At 40.7% G+C, this 12,829-nt stretch overlaps 1 protein-coding gene across 1 annotated transcript in view; it reads right to left on the reverse strand.

Annotated features, from left to right (window-relative positions):
- SYNE2 (spectrin repeat containing nuclear envelope protein 2) overlaps positions 1 to 12,829 on the reverse strand; it is a 323,992-nt gene that overhangs the window by 126,556 nt on the left and 184,607 nt on the right. The window contains 5 exon segments of the mRNA XM_018054080.1: positions 1,491 to 1,628; positions 2,973 to 3,155; positions 5,331 to 5,471; positions 8,030 to 8,185; positions 11,459 to 11,627. Of these exon segments, the coding sequence (XP_017909569.1) occupies positions 1,491 to 1,628; positions 2,973 to 3,155; positions 5,331 to 5,471; positions 8,030 to 8,185; positions 11,459 to 11,627 (787 nt within the window).

Raw genomic sequence — 12,829 nt, forward strand, 5'->3', positions numbered from 1 at the left:
TTACAATTGTTACCATAGGGAAAAAAGCACGGCAACAAGGAGGTATGAAGTCAGCTGTTACTCAGGGACACACTGTGCTACTTAGAAGATATAAAAAAGGAGCTAGATCAGCTTTGAGGTCTGATTACTCTAAAAGCTGTTACAGGATAAACCTTCTCCTAAGAGATTCTTTCTCATGGCTGAGTAAATGAAAGAAGGGAAATATCCCTTCACAATAAAGTTTAAGCCAACTCTTGGCATCCAGAAGATTTCTAGCAGTCATGGCCCTGAGTCGGAAAAGACTTTTATTTGTTTTGTCTTTGTAGGTTAGTATGGAAACACAGGGCATCTGTGCAGCACCAGGAAGGAGATAGGAAATTTAGAATCATGGCGTGCCAGTACTGGAAGGAATGACAGATTAGTTTCCTAATGCTATATAACTAATTACCACAAACTTAGCAGCTTAAAATAAAACAAAATTATTATCTCATTGTTTCCATGGCTTATGAGTCCAGGCTTAGGTGGGTCTCCTCAGCTCAGGATGCCACAAGGCTGCAATCAAGGTGCCATCAGACTGTGAGTTTCTCTGCCAAGTTCATTCTGATTGTTGGTAGAATTTAGCTGTAGGACTGAGATTCTAGTTTTCTTGTGGGCTGTTGACTTTGGAGGCTACCCAAGGGTCCTGGCCTTGGGGTCCTTTCATAGTATGCTACGCTATGCACGTGTGCTCAGTTGAGTCCAGCTCTTTGCAACCCCATGGACTGTAGCGCACAAGTCTCCTCTGTCCATGGGATTTTTCAGGCAAGAATACTGGGGTAGGCTGCCACTTCCTCCTCCAGGGGATATTCCTGACCCAGGGATTAAACACTTGTCTCTTAATTCTCCTGCATTGGCAGGTGGGTTCTTTACTACTAGCGCCACCTGGGAAGACCTCTCATGGTATGAGGTCTTATTCACTCTGGCAGGAGAATCTTACTCTAGTCTGTTACCAGGGAGTTTTAAAATCATATATCCATGATCAGTCATGTATTCATGGGAGTGACTATCCCATATACTTATCTATATGCTGTAGCTTAATCAACAGAGTGACTCTCCCATCATATACTCATACTCCTGCCCACACTCAAGAGAGGGGGATTATACAGGTCATGTACACCAGGGAACAGGACTATTGGGAGCCACCTTGGAATTCTATGATCAAAACCATCACCACCATTCAGTGCCACATTCTCACTTCATAAATGGGGAAAACCATGGCCCATGGAGGACAGTGACTTATTCAAAAAATCATGACATACTTATGAGGACACAAAGAACTAGATCCTGGTCTCCAAAATCCCTATCTAGAGCCTGCCACTCTCCCAAACTTCCTTCTGCCATTTGGCATGCTTCAGGATAAGGTTGTCTTTTATAGGAAAGATGCAGGGAGGAAAGCATCATAATGGTCGGGCTAAGCCATTAATCATTATATACATTCTATGACACCCAGCAAACAATGAAAGAACACTCACCTGAAGGGTGCTAGCATGGTGACTCAGTGTCTTTGAAGAGTCATAGTCTGAAGGATCAGCCAGCAAATGACTGGTATTTTCTATCCAAGCCTCAGTACTCTTCAAAAGATCATGATATTCTTCCATCTTAATTGTGGCCTGTGAAAGAGAGGCAGAACCAAACTCAGTCTGATGCCTCCTCCTTGAGTCAAATGATTCTTGAATAAAGAATTGGTTGCTGTGAGTCAGTGGTGTCAGGCCTAACAGGGCTCCCCGCCCCTCAGCTGGGCCACTTGCCCACCCCCTTCAGCTTTCAATCCTTCAATCTATAAACTGAATCCCGGCCACAAGTGGGAAGGATTGAAGAAGTGGGAAGGATCCCAACACTATAGGCCTCAGTAAGGGTTCCAAGCTAGTTTTGCAACTGGCCTGGTTCCCATTTTATGCTCCATTCTGAAAACCGGGTTTCCATTTTGTTTTCCTGTACAGGGCCTTGTCCTGCAGCATCTAAGTCCTTCGTGAGAGTAGGTTCCTGCCTTGCTCTTGCTAGATCACATGCACAACTCATCCACCATGATCCTTACTTAGAGGGAGGGTGGGGGTGTCTTGTTCCCAAATGATGTTCTCTTTCTGGTTCTCTCCAGGGACACTTGAGATTGCCTGCCTCTCTTACCTCTTGAGAAGTCTAATTCTCACCCAGAATCCTTGTGTGCTCTGGCTTATTTTTAAAGCTTTTTTTTTTTCTTTCATGTGGACCATTTCTAAAGTCCTTATTGAATCTGTTACAATATTGCTTCTGTTTAATATTTTGGTTTTTGGTCACAAGGTATGTGGGATCTTTGCTCCCTGAGCAGGGATCGAACCCATACCCCTTGCACTGGAAGGCAAAGTCTTAACCACTGGGCTGCCTGGGAAATCCTATGTGGTCTGACTTTTGGATTCTGGGCTTCCCTGGTGGCTCAGACGGTAAAGCGTCTGTCTGCAATGCAGGAGACCCGGGTTGGATCCCTGGGTTGGGAAGATCCCCTGGAGAAGGAAATGGCAGCCCACTCCAGTATTCTTGCCTGGAAAATCCCATGGACAGCGGAGCCTGGTAGGCTACCGTCCATGGGGTTGCAAAGAGTCAAACACGACTGAGCCACTTCACTTCACTTTATTATCTCATAGTTTCCATGGCTCATGAGTCCAGGCATGGCTTAGGTGGGTCCTCAGCTCAGGATGCCACAAGGCTGCAATCAAGGCCCAATCTTGAGCTTAGGTTTCTCTTCCAAGTTCATTCTCATTGTTGGTAGAATTTAGTTATAGAACTGAGATACCAGTTTCTCCAGCTGCGAAATCTGTCCCCTTGATGACCACTTGAACCTATGGTATGGCTCTAGCCTCAGGTCCTAAAACTGGCAATTCAAGGGAAACCAGCTGCCTCTGAATACGTATTTCTGTTTTAAACCCATTTCACTACTATCACTGGCTCGGTGTAGCTATCAGGTATTGTTACAGCCATACCTTGTTTAGCTGTGAGGTCCTAGATTCTGCCCTCTGTGATACTTGCTGATATTGCTGGAAAGGAATCATCAATTTATCCATCCATTCTTGAGCTTGTCCTGGGTCCTGTTCAACAATGTCCTGAACTTCAGAATCCAGCTCATTTAGCTTGGAATGCCAGAGATCAAGCTCATCCCACATTTTCTGCAGACGAAAAGCATAAGTCAGTTCGGATGAAGAATATGCTAATTTCTAAGTTTTCACACAGTGTCTGTACTTGTAAGTACTTCCCAAACATGACAGAGATAACACTGCAGTCAAAGTTTTTCACTTATGCCCAGCAACAGCATGTGACCTGAACTGGAAGACACTTTTTCCGAGGTCTCTTAACTCTGCTGCTGCTGCTGCTGCTGCTGCGTCGCTTCAATCGTGTCCGACTCCATGTGACCCCATCGATGGCAGCCCACCAGGCTCCTCCGTCCCTGGGATTCTCCAGGCAAGAACACTGGAGTGGGTTGCCATTTCCTTTTCCAATGCATGCATGCATGCATGCTAAGTTGCCTCAGTCATGTCCAACTCTGTGCAAACCTATGGACAGCAGCCCACCAGGCTCCTCCATCCATAGCATTCTCCAGGCAAGAATACTGGAGTGGGCTGCCATTTCCTTCTCCAGCTCTTAACTCTAACTGTATTCATTTCAGTACAAATTAGCTGAAAGGGGGCACAAAGTCCTGGGCATTTTCAGAGATGAATGACACCAAACAAGGTCAACATAACCCCAACCTAATCTTTCCAGAGTGATGAGGTAACATTTTATTTAAAAGGGCTTGGGTAAATACCTGTCTTAGACCAGTATATATATTCTTATAAATGTTAAAAAAATGATAAAAAGAAAACGTCTGCTCTGACTCATAGTAATGCAGAGGCAGGAAACTCTAGCCACGTGTATTAGTAGCAACTGCCTTTGGTTCAAGAAACCAATAGACTGGATTCAAACGTAGACTTGTCTGGGGTGAGGAAATTTCAAAGGCAACATTCAATTATTACTTAATATCTGCATAAGAACATAATTTCTAGAAATGGAAAAATCTGGTTAAGTTGCTTATTGAGAACCCAGGATTTTGTCCAATGGTGAGCCATATTCTGACCTATTTTTATTTTTAATTTAATTTTTTATCCCTTAACATCACATTTATTTGGTTTAGAGGGAGCTACAAAGCAAAGGCAGGTATGATCGTTTGTGAGCAAATTCTTGTTCACCTTATTTTAAAAGAATATACACACTCTAATGTCTTCTTAAGGAAGAACACATATAACAGGTACAATGATTTCTTTCAATATTTATAATTATTTGCTTCTTTTTACCAAAAGAAACACAATCAGATTAAATTAGAAACCAAAGGAGAGGTTTAGCTGCAGGGAGGGAATAGACAGAAGGGGAGTGATAAGAAGTGAGACTTCTCCGAGAATAACTTAAAAAAAATTGAGGTAGAACTGATAACATTTTATTTGTTTTAGGTGTACAGCACAATGGTTCAATATTTCTATTTACTGCAAAATGATTGCCACAATAAGTCTAATTAAAATCCATAATCCTGGGTTTTGGAACCAAAAAAAAAAAATCCATCACTATACCTAATTACAAAATTTTTTTCCCCTGTGATAAGGACTTTTAAGTTGGATTCTTGTAACTATTTTTAATATTTATTTGGCTGTGCTGGGTCTTTGTTGTGGCATGCAGGATCTTTAGTTGCTTACTTGCAACATGTGAACTTTTAGTTGCAGCGTGTGGGATCTAGTCCCCTGACCAGGGATTGAACCCAGGCCCCTGCACTGGGGGCACAAAGTCTTAGCCACTGGACAACCGGAAGTCTCTCTCAGCCCTATTTTTTAAAGTTTCCATTCATAGTAGAATATTTCCTTAAAATGTAAAACAGAATGTTTTCCACACTCAGGAGTTTACTTAGAAGTTAAGAGGCAGAATATTATGTTTCTACACCATTCTAAAACCTAAGACATTTTGCATGGGAAATAAATTTGAAATTTTTATTTTTTTCTGTTTTCCTTTGGCAGTCTAAAGACAAGCTGTTAATCCTATTCATATCCTATTGAAATATTTTTATATGTCAGTTTTCCCAAGATAGGCCTTACTTTTCTTCCCTTGTGAAAAGGCTGGTTCACAATCACAAGCTCTCAGCAGTCTGGGTCTATTCCCACTACGGAAGAAACATCACAATTCTTAAATGCAACTTTCTCCATCAAGGCTTTGCAGGTGACACTGTCAGTGAGGAGGCCCCTTAAATCTGGGTTAGGGTCCCTGTGATGACTAATGAACAAGGAATACACCAAATGCTGAAGGAAGTTAAGGGAGGAAGTTACCTTTTGAATTTCTTGAGCTTTCTCAATATTTTTGCTTTTCTGCTGTAGCATCTTTTCAACATTACGAAGCCCATTATTAATTTCGTCTATTTTTCTACTCATTGTATATGACGGTGAGCTTTTCAGGACTTCGTTGCTAATCTGTTACAAGTGAGAAAGACACAACAGAGATGTTTTCCGGACTCTATTCAGAGGTTCAAATACTAAAAGGGGCAGTCAAACAAGTTTGAAATTTTACTTGTACGCATTTCTTAAGGTCTGGGAAAAATTCCGAACCATACTGACTACTGCCAAAATAAGAGGGTAGATTAGCGGACTAGGAAATGGCAGCTGGGTTGATCTGAACTTTTAAAGCCAACCTAAAAAAAAGAAAACTGACCAACAACATTTTGCTCAATGTAATCCACAGTGTGTATGACAGCTGTGTGCTGTACTGGGCAAAACTACTGAGAGGACTGTTAGAAATAAACTCCAAGGGAGCAAATGATAGGAAAGAATTCCTAGGAGAAAAATTATTTATTATACAGTCTCTCCGTTTTATGAGAGAATCCTCTGCACTGATCTGTTTTCAATAAAAGCAAACATTCTTAATCTGATCTAAAAAATGTAATCCTCACCTTAATATTTATTTGGGTGAAAAAAACTTCTAAAGTTAGCTGTTTCTTGCAGCAAAAAAGCTTAGTTTTTCTATGTGAATGTTTCTAGTATATGTTTTCCTAGCAATTAGAAATCTAGCTGCTAAACAGTGTATTTTTCTTTAATTGGAATGATTTACCTAAGAAAATAACTTGTGCTCAGAAAGATAATAAATGTTAAATGTATCATTTTTCAAATGCCTGATAGTTTGAGTTCTTGTTTTTTTTTTCCCCCCTTAAACTATGTTGATAAAGCTTTCTCCAAGCACCCACTGAATAACCAGTGAAGTGAAAGTTGCTCAGTCGTATCCAACTCTTTGTGACCCCGTGGACTGGAGCCCGTCAGGCTCCCTCAGTCCATGGGGATTCTCCAGGCAAGAATACTGGAGTGGGTAGCCGTTCCCTTCTCCAGGGGATCTTCCCAACCCCAGGGATCGAACCCAGGTCTCTCGCATTGCGGGTGGATTCTTTACGATCGGAGCCACCAGGGAAGCCCAAGAATACTGGAGTGGGTAGCCTATCCCTTCTCCAGTGGACCTTCCCAACCCAATGAATCAGATAATACTTAATTCTTTTGTATAATCCTTTTAATTCACTTTTTAAAACCACTATATTTGTACAACCATTGAGGCTGAACCTTCCAATGCAGATACCATACAGACACCGAAACTGAAACTCAGGCTAAATAACTTGCTTAAACTCAGGTGAACTCATCACAAGAAGCCTGAGCCATCAGACACCAAGGCCTTATGCTCTTTTCTTAACATAAGGTTGCTTGAGTTTATATAATAAGTGATAGTTTATATAATGATTTTATCCCCCAGACCATACCATAGTCAAGATTTGTAGAAAAAAATTAATCCTGTATTAGCTTTTCATTGCTATATAACAAATCACCATGAAATGAAGCTTTCTGATATTTTAAGCAGTTATTCTCCAGGCAGAAATGCTTATCATTTTCATACACTAGGAGATCATGAATTAGGTGAAGTATGCAGCCATCTGAATTACACAGAATGGAACTGTGTCTACTGCATGGGTCCTATAAACATACCATGCAATAAAAATCAGTTTACAGACATACACAGATATAAAAATTACAGACGAAACTTTCAACCCTAAATTTAAAAGGTAAATTTTGATGACTAATTCACTTTGTTAAGGATTTTCACATGAAGTAGTCAGGAAAACCAATTTAGTTTCTCTCAAAAACATTTATATATTTTCTAACAATATATGAATCTTGGGGAAGTTTCTCATAGTAGATTATCTCCTGTGTCAAATAAACAAGATTTGCTATAATATTTATTCGGAGTTTACATGTTTTCTATATGGGTTAAATTTTCCAAAGAAATCTGTCATAAGTTTGAAATCTGTTTTTTGTGTGTGTGCAATTAATATCTACCTTATTGAATCATAGGTATTTTAGGCTTCAAAAGGCAATACAAAAATCTGCATTCTTCTGGACCAAACTGAACGGTGCTCTGTTGGATTGGGGCAGCCTTTAAATAACACAGTAAAATTAATTGTCTTGTTAATCTCCTATGTCTCCAAGTACTAGGGAAATTTCCTATTCTTTCTTTCAACCTGGACTTTCAGGTAAAAAGATTTGTCTGGGAATGCTGTGTGAGAATTATGTTACCATCATCATCAGAAAGGCACTGTGTGTTAAGTGCTATTCCTAGTGAGTTATGGAATGTGTATTCTTATTGCTCTTGGTTGCAATTGCAAAATGTTAAAGGTAAAGTATTATTCATGTCCAAAATTTTACAGTGACTTTCCAGAAAAAGGAAAGCCAAGTAAAAGACAATATATAACTCTATTTTTAAGTGCAAGAGAAGAAAAACTAAGCATCTTGACATCTAAAAATAAATAGACTAATTCTGTTACCTGCGTCACTTATTCAGAGCAGTATTGAATTCACAAAAAATTATCACTCAACTAAACTCTATAAAAACAGACATAGTTGGAATCGGGATAAATGAAAATGTGATATTAAATGATATTTTCTTCTTTATATTCATTCCCCTCCATAAATAATACCACGAATACAAACATTATTACCTTCTCATCTACGTCTTCTAAAGCATTTCTGCATTCTTCCATCTGGGATTCAATCTCTTCAGGGACTATGGTGTACATTTCAGAATACTTGATTCGCAGTTTTTCCATAATATTCTCAAAAGTTAGCTTCCCTTTCTTAAGAATGCTTTGAAGCTCCTAAAAAAATCGAAAGAGTTTCAAATGCTCCCAGACAGAAAGTTTAACTTTAAAAATGAAAGCTGCTTTCCAGCACATCCTTATGACTGAAATGAGCAAACTTTGCATGACAAAACCTCACTATTGATACAAACTGATTAAGCCTGAGAGATCTTCAGTTCCGTTAGATGATGCTTTCTAAATTGTAAAGAATTAAACTTGATATCTCTTCATAGTGTCAAACCATTGTCCTGAAAAGACATTACAACATCTCCCGCTTCTAAAGTACCTCTAAGATTTAAGTATATCTCAGTAGCAGTCTTGATCTAAAAAGCTGCTAGTAGCAAAAGTTTCAAAGATTTTTTTTTTTTATTATTAACTTGTTGCCATTTCTGCTTCTTCCTACATTAACATCACAATGATTCAAGGCCACTAAAAGCCCTGCGTTTGAAGCAGAAGTGTCTGCTTTCAGGTAATTAGACAGCCCAGTGGAGCTCAACCTCTTTCAAAAGGGAGGGTTCCAGTTCCCTGTAAAGAATGTGAGTTTTTAGGAGATAAAAGAAACCTGAACAAACCGTCTATTGGTAGTGGCCTAGAAACAGAATCTGATCCGCGTTCTCCTGCACTAATTATAAAGGAGAAACTCATTTGTTTGGGAAAGTTTCCCAAAGATAAAGTGGAAAAACACTTCTTGATTTTCCTGTGGCTTTTGGGGGTTTCTTTCCTTCTTATAGTAGCTAGTCAGTAGCATTATTTGTGTCAATGGATTGAGCCACCACACTGAAGAATGATTACAGTTTTGAATGACTCCCCGATATGTCACTGCTTTCCTTTTCTTAACCCTCAGCAGAAAACAAATCTAGAGAGGAAAAGTCAGAGAACACCACCATTCTGACAAATGTGGGGTTCAGATACAGTGTGCTCCCGGTTTATCTAGACCTCGCTGGGAGTACAGATCTTCATTCAGAGCTACCCCAAGATGGCTTCCCCATGAAGAATGCTTCTGTGACCCAGAGTAAGCTTCCTTTTTCATTGAAAACCAAAAGCTCTGCAACTTTTGAACAAAGCTTCATCACTTTTGCCTGTTACCACTGAATGGAATGAAAAGAGATGGGTCTGAAAATGACCCTTAGCCTATGTATAGACTGATATTTAGTTGCTAAGCTGTGTCCCACTCTTTCACAACCCCATGGACTGCAGCCCACCAAGCTCCTCTGCCCATGGGATTCTCCAGGCAAGAATCCTGGAGTGGGTTGCCATTTCCTTCCTTCATTGGCAGGTGGATTCTTTACCACTGCACCACCTGGGAAGCACTTACATATAGATAGTGTGATATAACAAATATATTTAGAGTTTTTACATATTAATTTTTATTGGAGTATAGTTGTTTTACAATGTCGTATAGGTTTCTATTATATACCAAAATAAATCAGCCATATATATGGAAAAACTCCCTCCCTTTTGGACTTCCTTCCTATTCAGGTCACGACAGTGCATTAAGCAGAGTTCTCTGTGTTATACAGTATATTCTCATTAGTTATCTATTTTATATAGAGTATCAACCCCAATCTCCCAATTTCTCCTAAATATATTTAGTCTTCATCCCTAGTTCCTGGCACAGCTTCTAAAACCTTTGGAATTTCCTGGATTGGGGTGAGTGTCTTTTGTTATTTATAACAAGTCTTTTCCAACCCTAAGGGAGTTTATGGTAATAAGAAGACCTTGGTGGGTGGGTGAAGGGTGGGGGTGTGTAGGGGATGACAGCTTCAGGAAGGGGGTTGGTTGCCACGGGAACCAGCCCTGTGATTAGAGGGTTGGAACTTCCACACCCCTAGAGGGGAGAAGGGCTAGACTGTGTTAATCACCAACTGTCCGTGATTTAATCAACCATGCCTATATAACGGAGCCTCCATTTGCTGCTGTTGTTCAGTCACTCAGTTGTGTCTGATTCTTTGCAACCCCATGAACTGCAGCACGCCAGGCTTCCCTGTCCTTTATCATCGCTGTGAGCTTGCGGAAACTTATGTCCATCAAGTCGGTGATGCCATCCAGCCACCTTATCTTCTGTCATCCCCTTCTTCTCCTGCCTTCAATCTTTTCCAGCATCAGGGTCTTTTCTAATGAGTCAGTTCTTCACATCAGGTGGCCAAAAGTATTGGAGTTTCAGCTTCAGCATCAGTCCTTCTAATGAAGATTCAAGATTTATTTCCTTTAGGATTAACTGGTTGGATCTCCTTGCAGTCCAAGGGACTCTCAAAAGTCTTCTCCAACACCACAATTCAAAAGCATCAATTCTTCGGCATTCAGCCTTCTTTATGGTCCAACTCTCACATCCATACATGACTACTGGAAAAACCATAGCTTTGACTGTATGGACCTTCGTCAGCAAAGTAATGTCTCTGCTTTTTAATATGCTGTCTCGATTTGTTCTCCTTTTCTTCCAAGGAGCAAGCGTCTTTTAATTTTGTGGCTACAGTCACCTTAAACACGGTTTGGGGTCGCTCTGGATTGATGGACACATCAAGGTGCTGGGAGAGTGGTATACCCAGAGAAGGCATGGAGGTTTCCTGCCCCTCTCCCCATACATTTCTTCTGGTTGGCTGTTTCTGAGTTGTATTCTATACAATAAACCAGGAATAGCAAATAAAGTGCCTCCCTGAGCTCTTTGAGCCATTCTAGCAAATTTACAAGCCTGAGGAAGGAGTCATGGAAGTTCTGGCTTTATAGCCTGTCATTCAGAATTTACCAGTGGCATGTGAAGTGGGGGAGTCTTGTGGGACTGATCCCCAAAGCTGGTGGTCAGTACTAACTCCTTGCAGTTAGTGTCAGAATGGAATTGGTGTGCCAGTTGGTGTCTAGAGGGTTGAGAACAGGTTAGTGTGTGGGTGGGGGGAAAGCACCACACACTTGGGGGCAGAATGTTTTGAGTGAAAACAGTTCCACCCCATCAGAGATAAGGTATTACATCCTACTAAAGCGAGCAGTTTAACATACTATACAAGAGTAGTCACAGGCCCTGTTCATCACACACACCTGAAATGTAGTTGAAAAGGGGTTGCTTGGTCCACACTGGCCTATTCCCAACCTGGTCTCAATCTGCTCTCTGTGCTCCAACCATGTGGATCTCCTATGGATCTCCTGTGGGTCTGCCCACACCACGCCACAGGGCCTCTGCACATGTTTTCCCTTTCTAGGTTCCCTCGACACTAGCCATCGTATTACCTTCACTCTAGTAACTTTGGATCCAAGATTTCAGACCTGTATCAGCCACATTCACTATCATTCCTCACTTACCTCAAGCTGTTCTGCCTTTTCTGGACAGTCTTGTAATTCCATATTTTGGAAAGAGATTGTGGTCTGTTGAACTAAATTCTTCAAAGTAGTTATTTCTTTTGTAAAGGAATGTCTTTCTTGGATTTCACTCTGCATCAATTCCTTATTTTTTTGGGTTTTCTGGAAAAGCCTAAAGTAGAGCATCAAAATAAGATTATTTCTTTCTTCTGTTTTTCTCTAGGCAATAATTTTGACAATTAACAAGATGTCTATATAGCTGACAAAAGACCTTTTTTCTCCTGAGAGAAAATGACCAGTTTTCAAGATTTATAGACTATATGAAAACTGAAAGTGTTGGTCGCTCAGTCACGTCTGACTCTTTGCGACCCCATGGATTGTAGCCCGCCAGACTCTTCTGTCCATGGAATTCTCGAGGCAAGAATGCTGGAGTGGGTAGTCATGCCCTTCTCTACGGTATCTTTCCGACCCAAGGATCAAACCCGGGTCTTCTGCATTGCAGGCAGGTTCTTTACCGTCTGAGCCACAAGGGAACCCCATATATAAACATATATCAAGTTCTATCACTCCACCAAAAACCTCTCTAAAACTTTCATCTCAGATTACCTTCTTTTCACACTTTACGTTCCAACTGCCAGCTCCATCCTCCTTTTTTCCATATAATCCCTGAGTTCAACTGAATATGACCAGAGGTGCAAATGAAGGAATGAGTGGGCTCATACGGTCAGAGATGACCCCACTGGTCTTTCTATCTGAGCTGCCCCTACTTGCTATGGATGCAGCCATCATGTTTTTTGAAGGAACTTAAGTCGTTAAAATCTTTCCTCCGGGCTATCTGGTATTTCTAGATACAAACATATTACCTCCTTTGACCCAGTGATCCTACTTCTTGGCATCTTTCTTGATAAATTAATTCTGGAATGAAATTCTAGCATAATACTCACTATGAGCTTTAGTCAGTCGTGTCCTACTCTGCAATCCCATGGACTGTAGCCTGCCAGGCTCCTCTGTCCATGGAATTCTCTAGGCAAGAATACTGGAGTGGGTTGCCATTTCCTTCTACAATACTCACTGTAGTGTTTTTACAAAAATAAGATAGATTATATTTAATTTTAAGGTTCTGTATTAGGGGCTTGGTTACGCCTGAGAGACTAACACACACACACACATAAATACATTATTGGGCTTCCCAGGTAGCGCTAGTGATAAAGAATCAACCTGTCAATGAGCAAGATGCAAGAGACACGGGTTTGATCCCTGGGTCAAAAAGATCCCCTGGAATAGGAAATGGCACTCCACTATTCTTGCCTGGAAAATACCATGGACAGAGGAGCCTGGTGCGCTACAGTCCAAGAGGTCACAAAGAGTTGGACA

The sequence above is a fragment of the Capra hircus genome, chromosome 10 (assembly GCF_001704415.2).
Source record: "Capra hircus breed San Clemente chromosome 10, ASM170441v1, whole genome shotgun sequence".
NCBI classification, from domain to species: Eukaryota; Metazoa; Chordata; class Mammalia; order Artiodactyla; family Bovidae; genus Capra; species Capra hircus.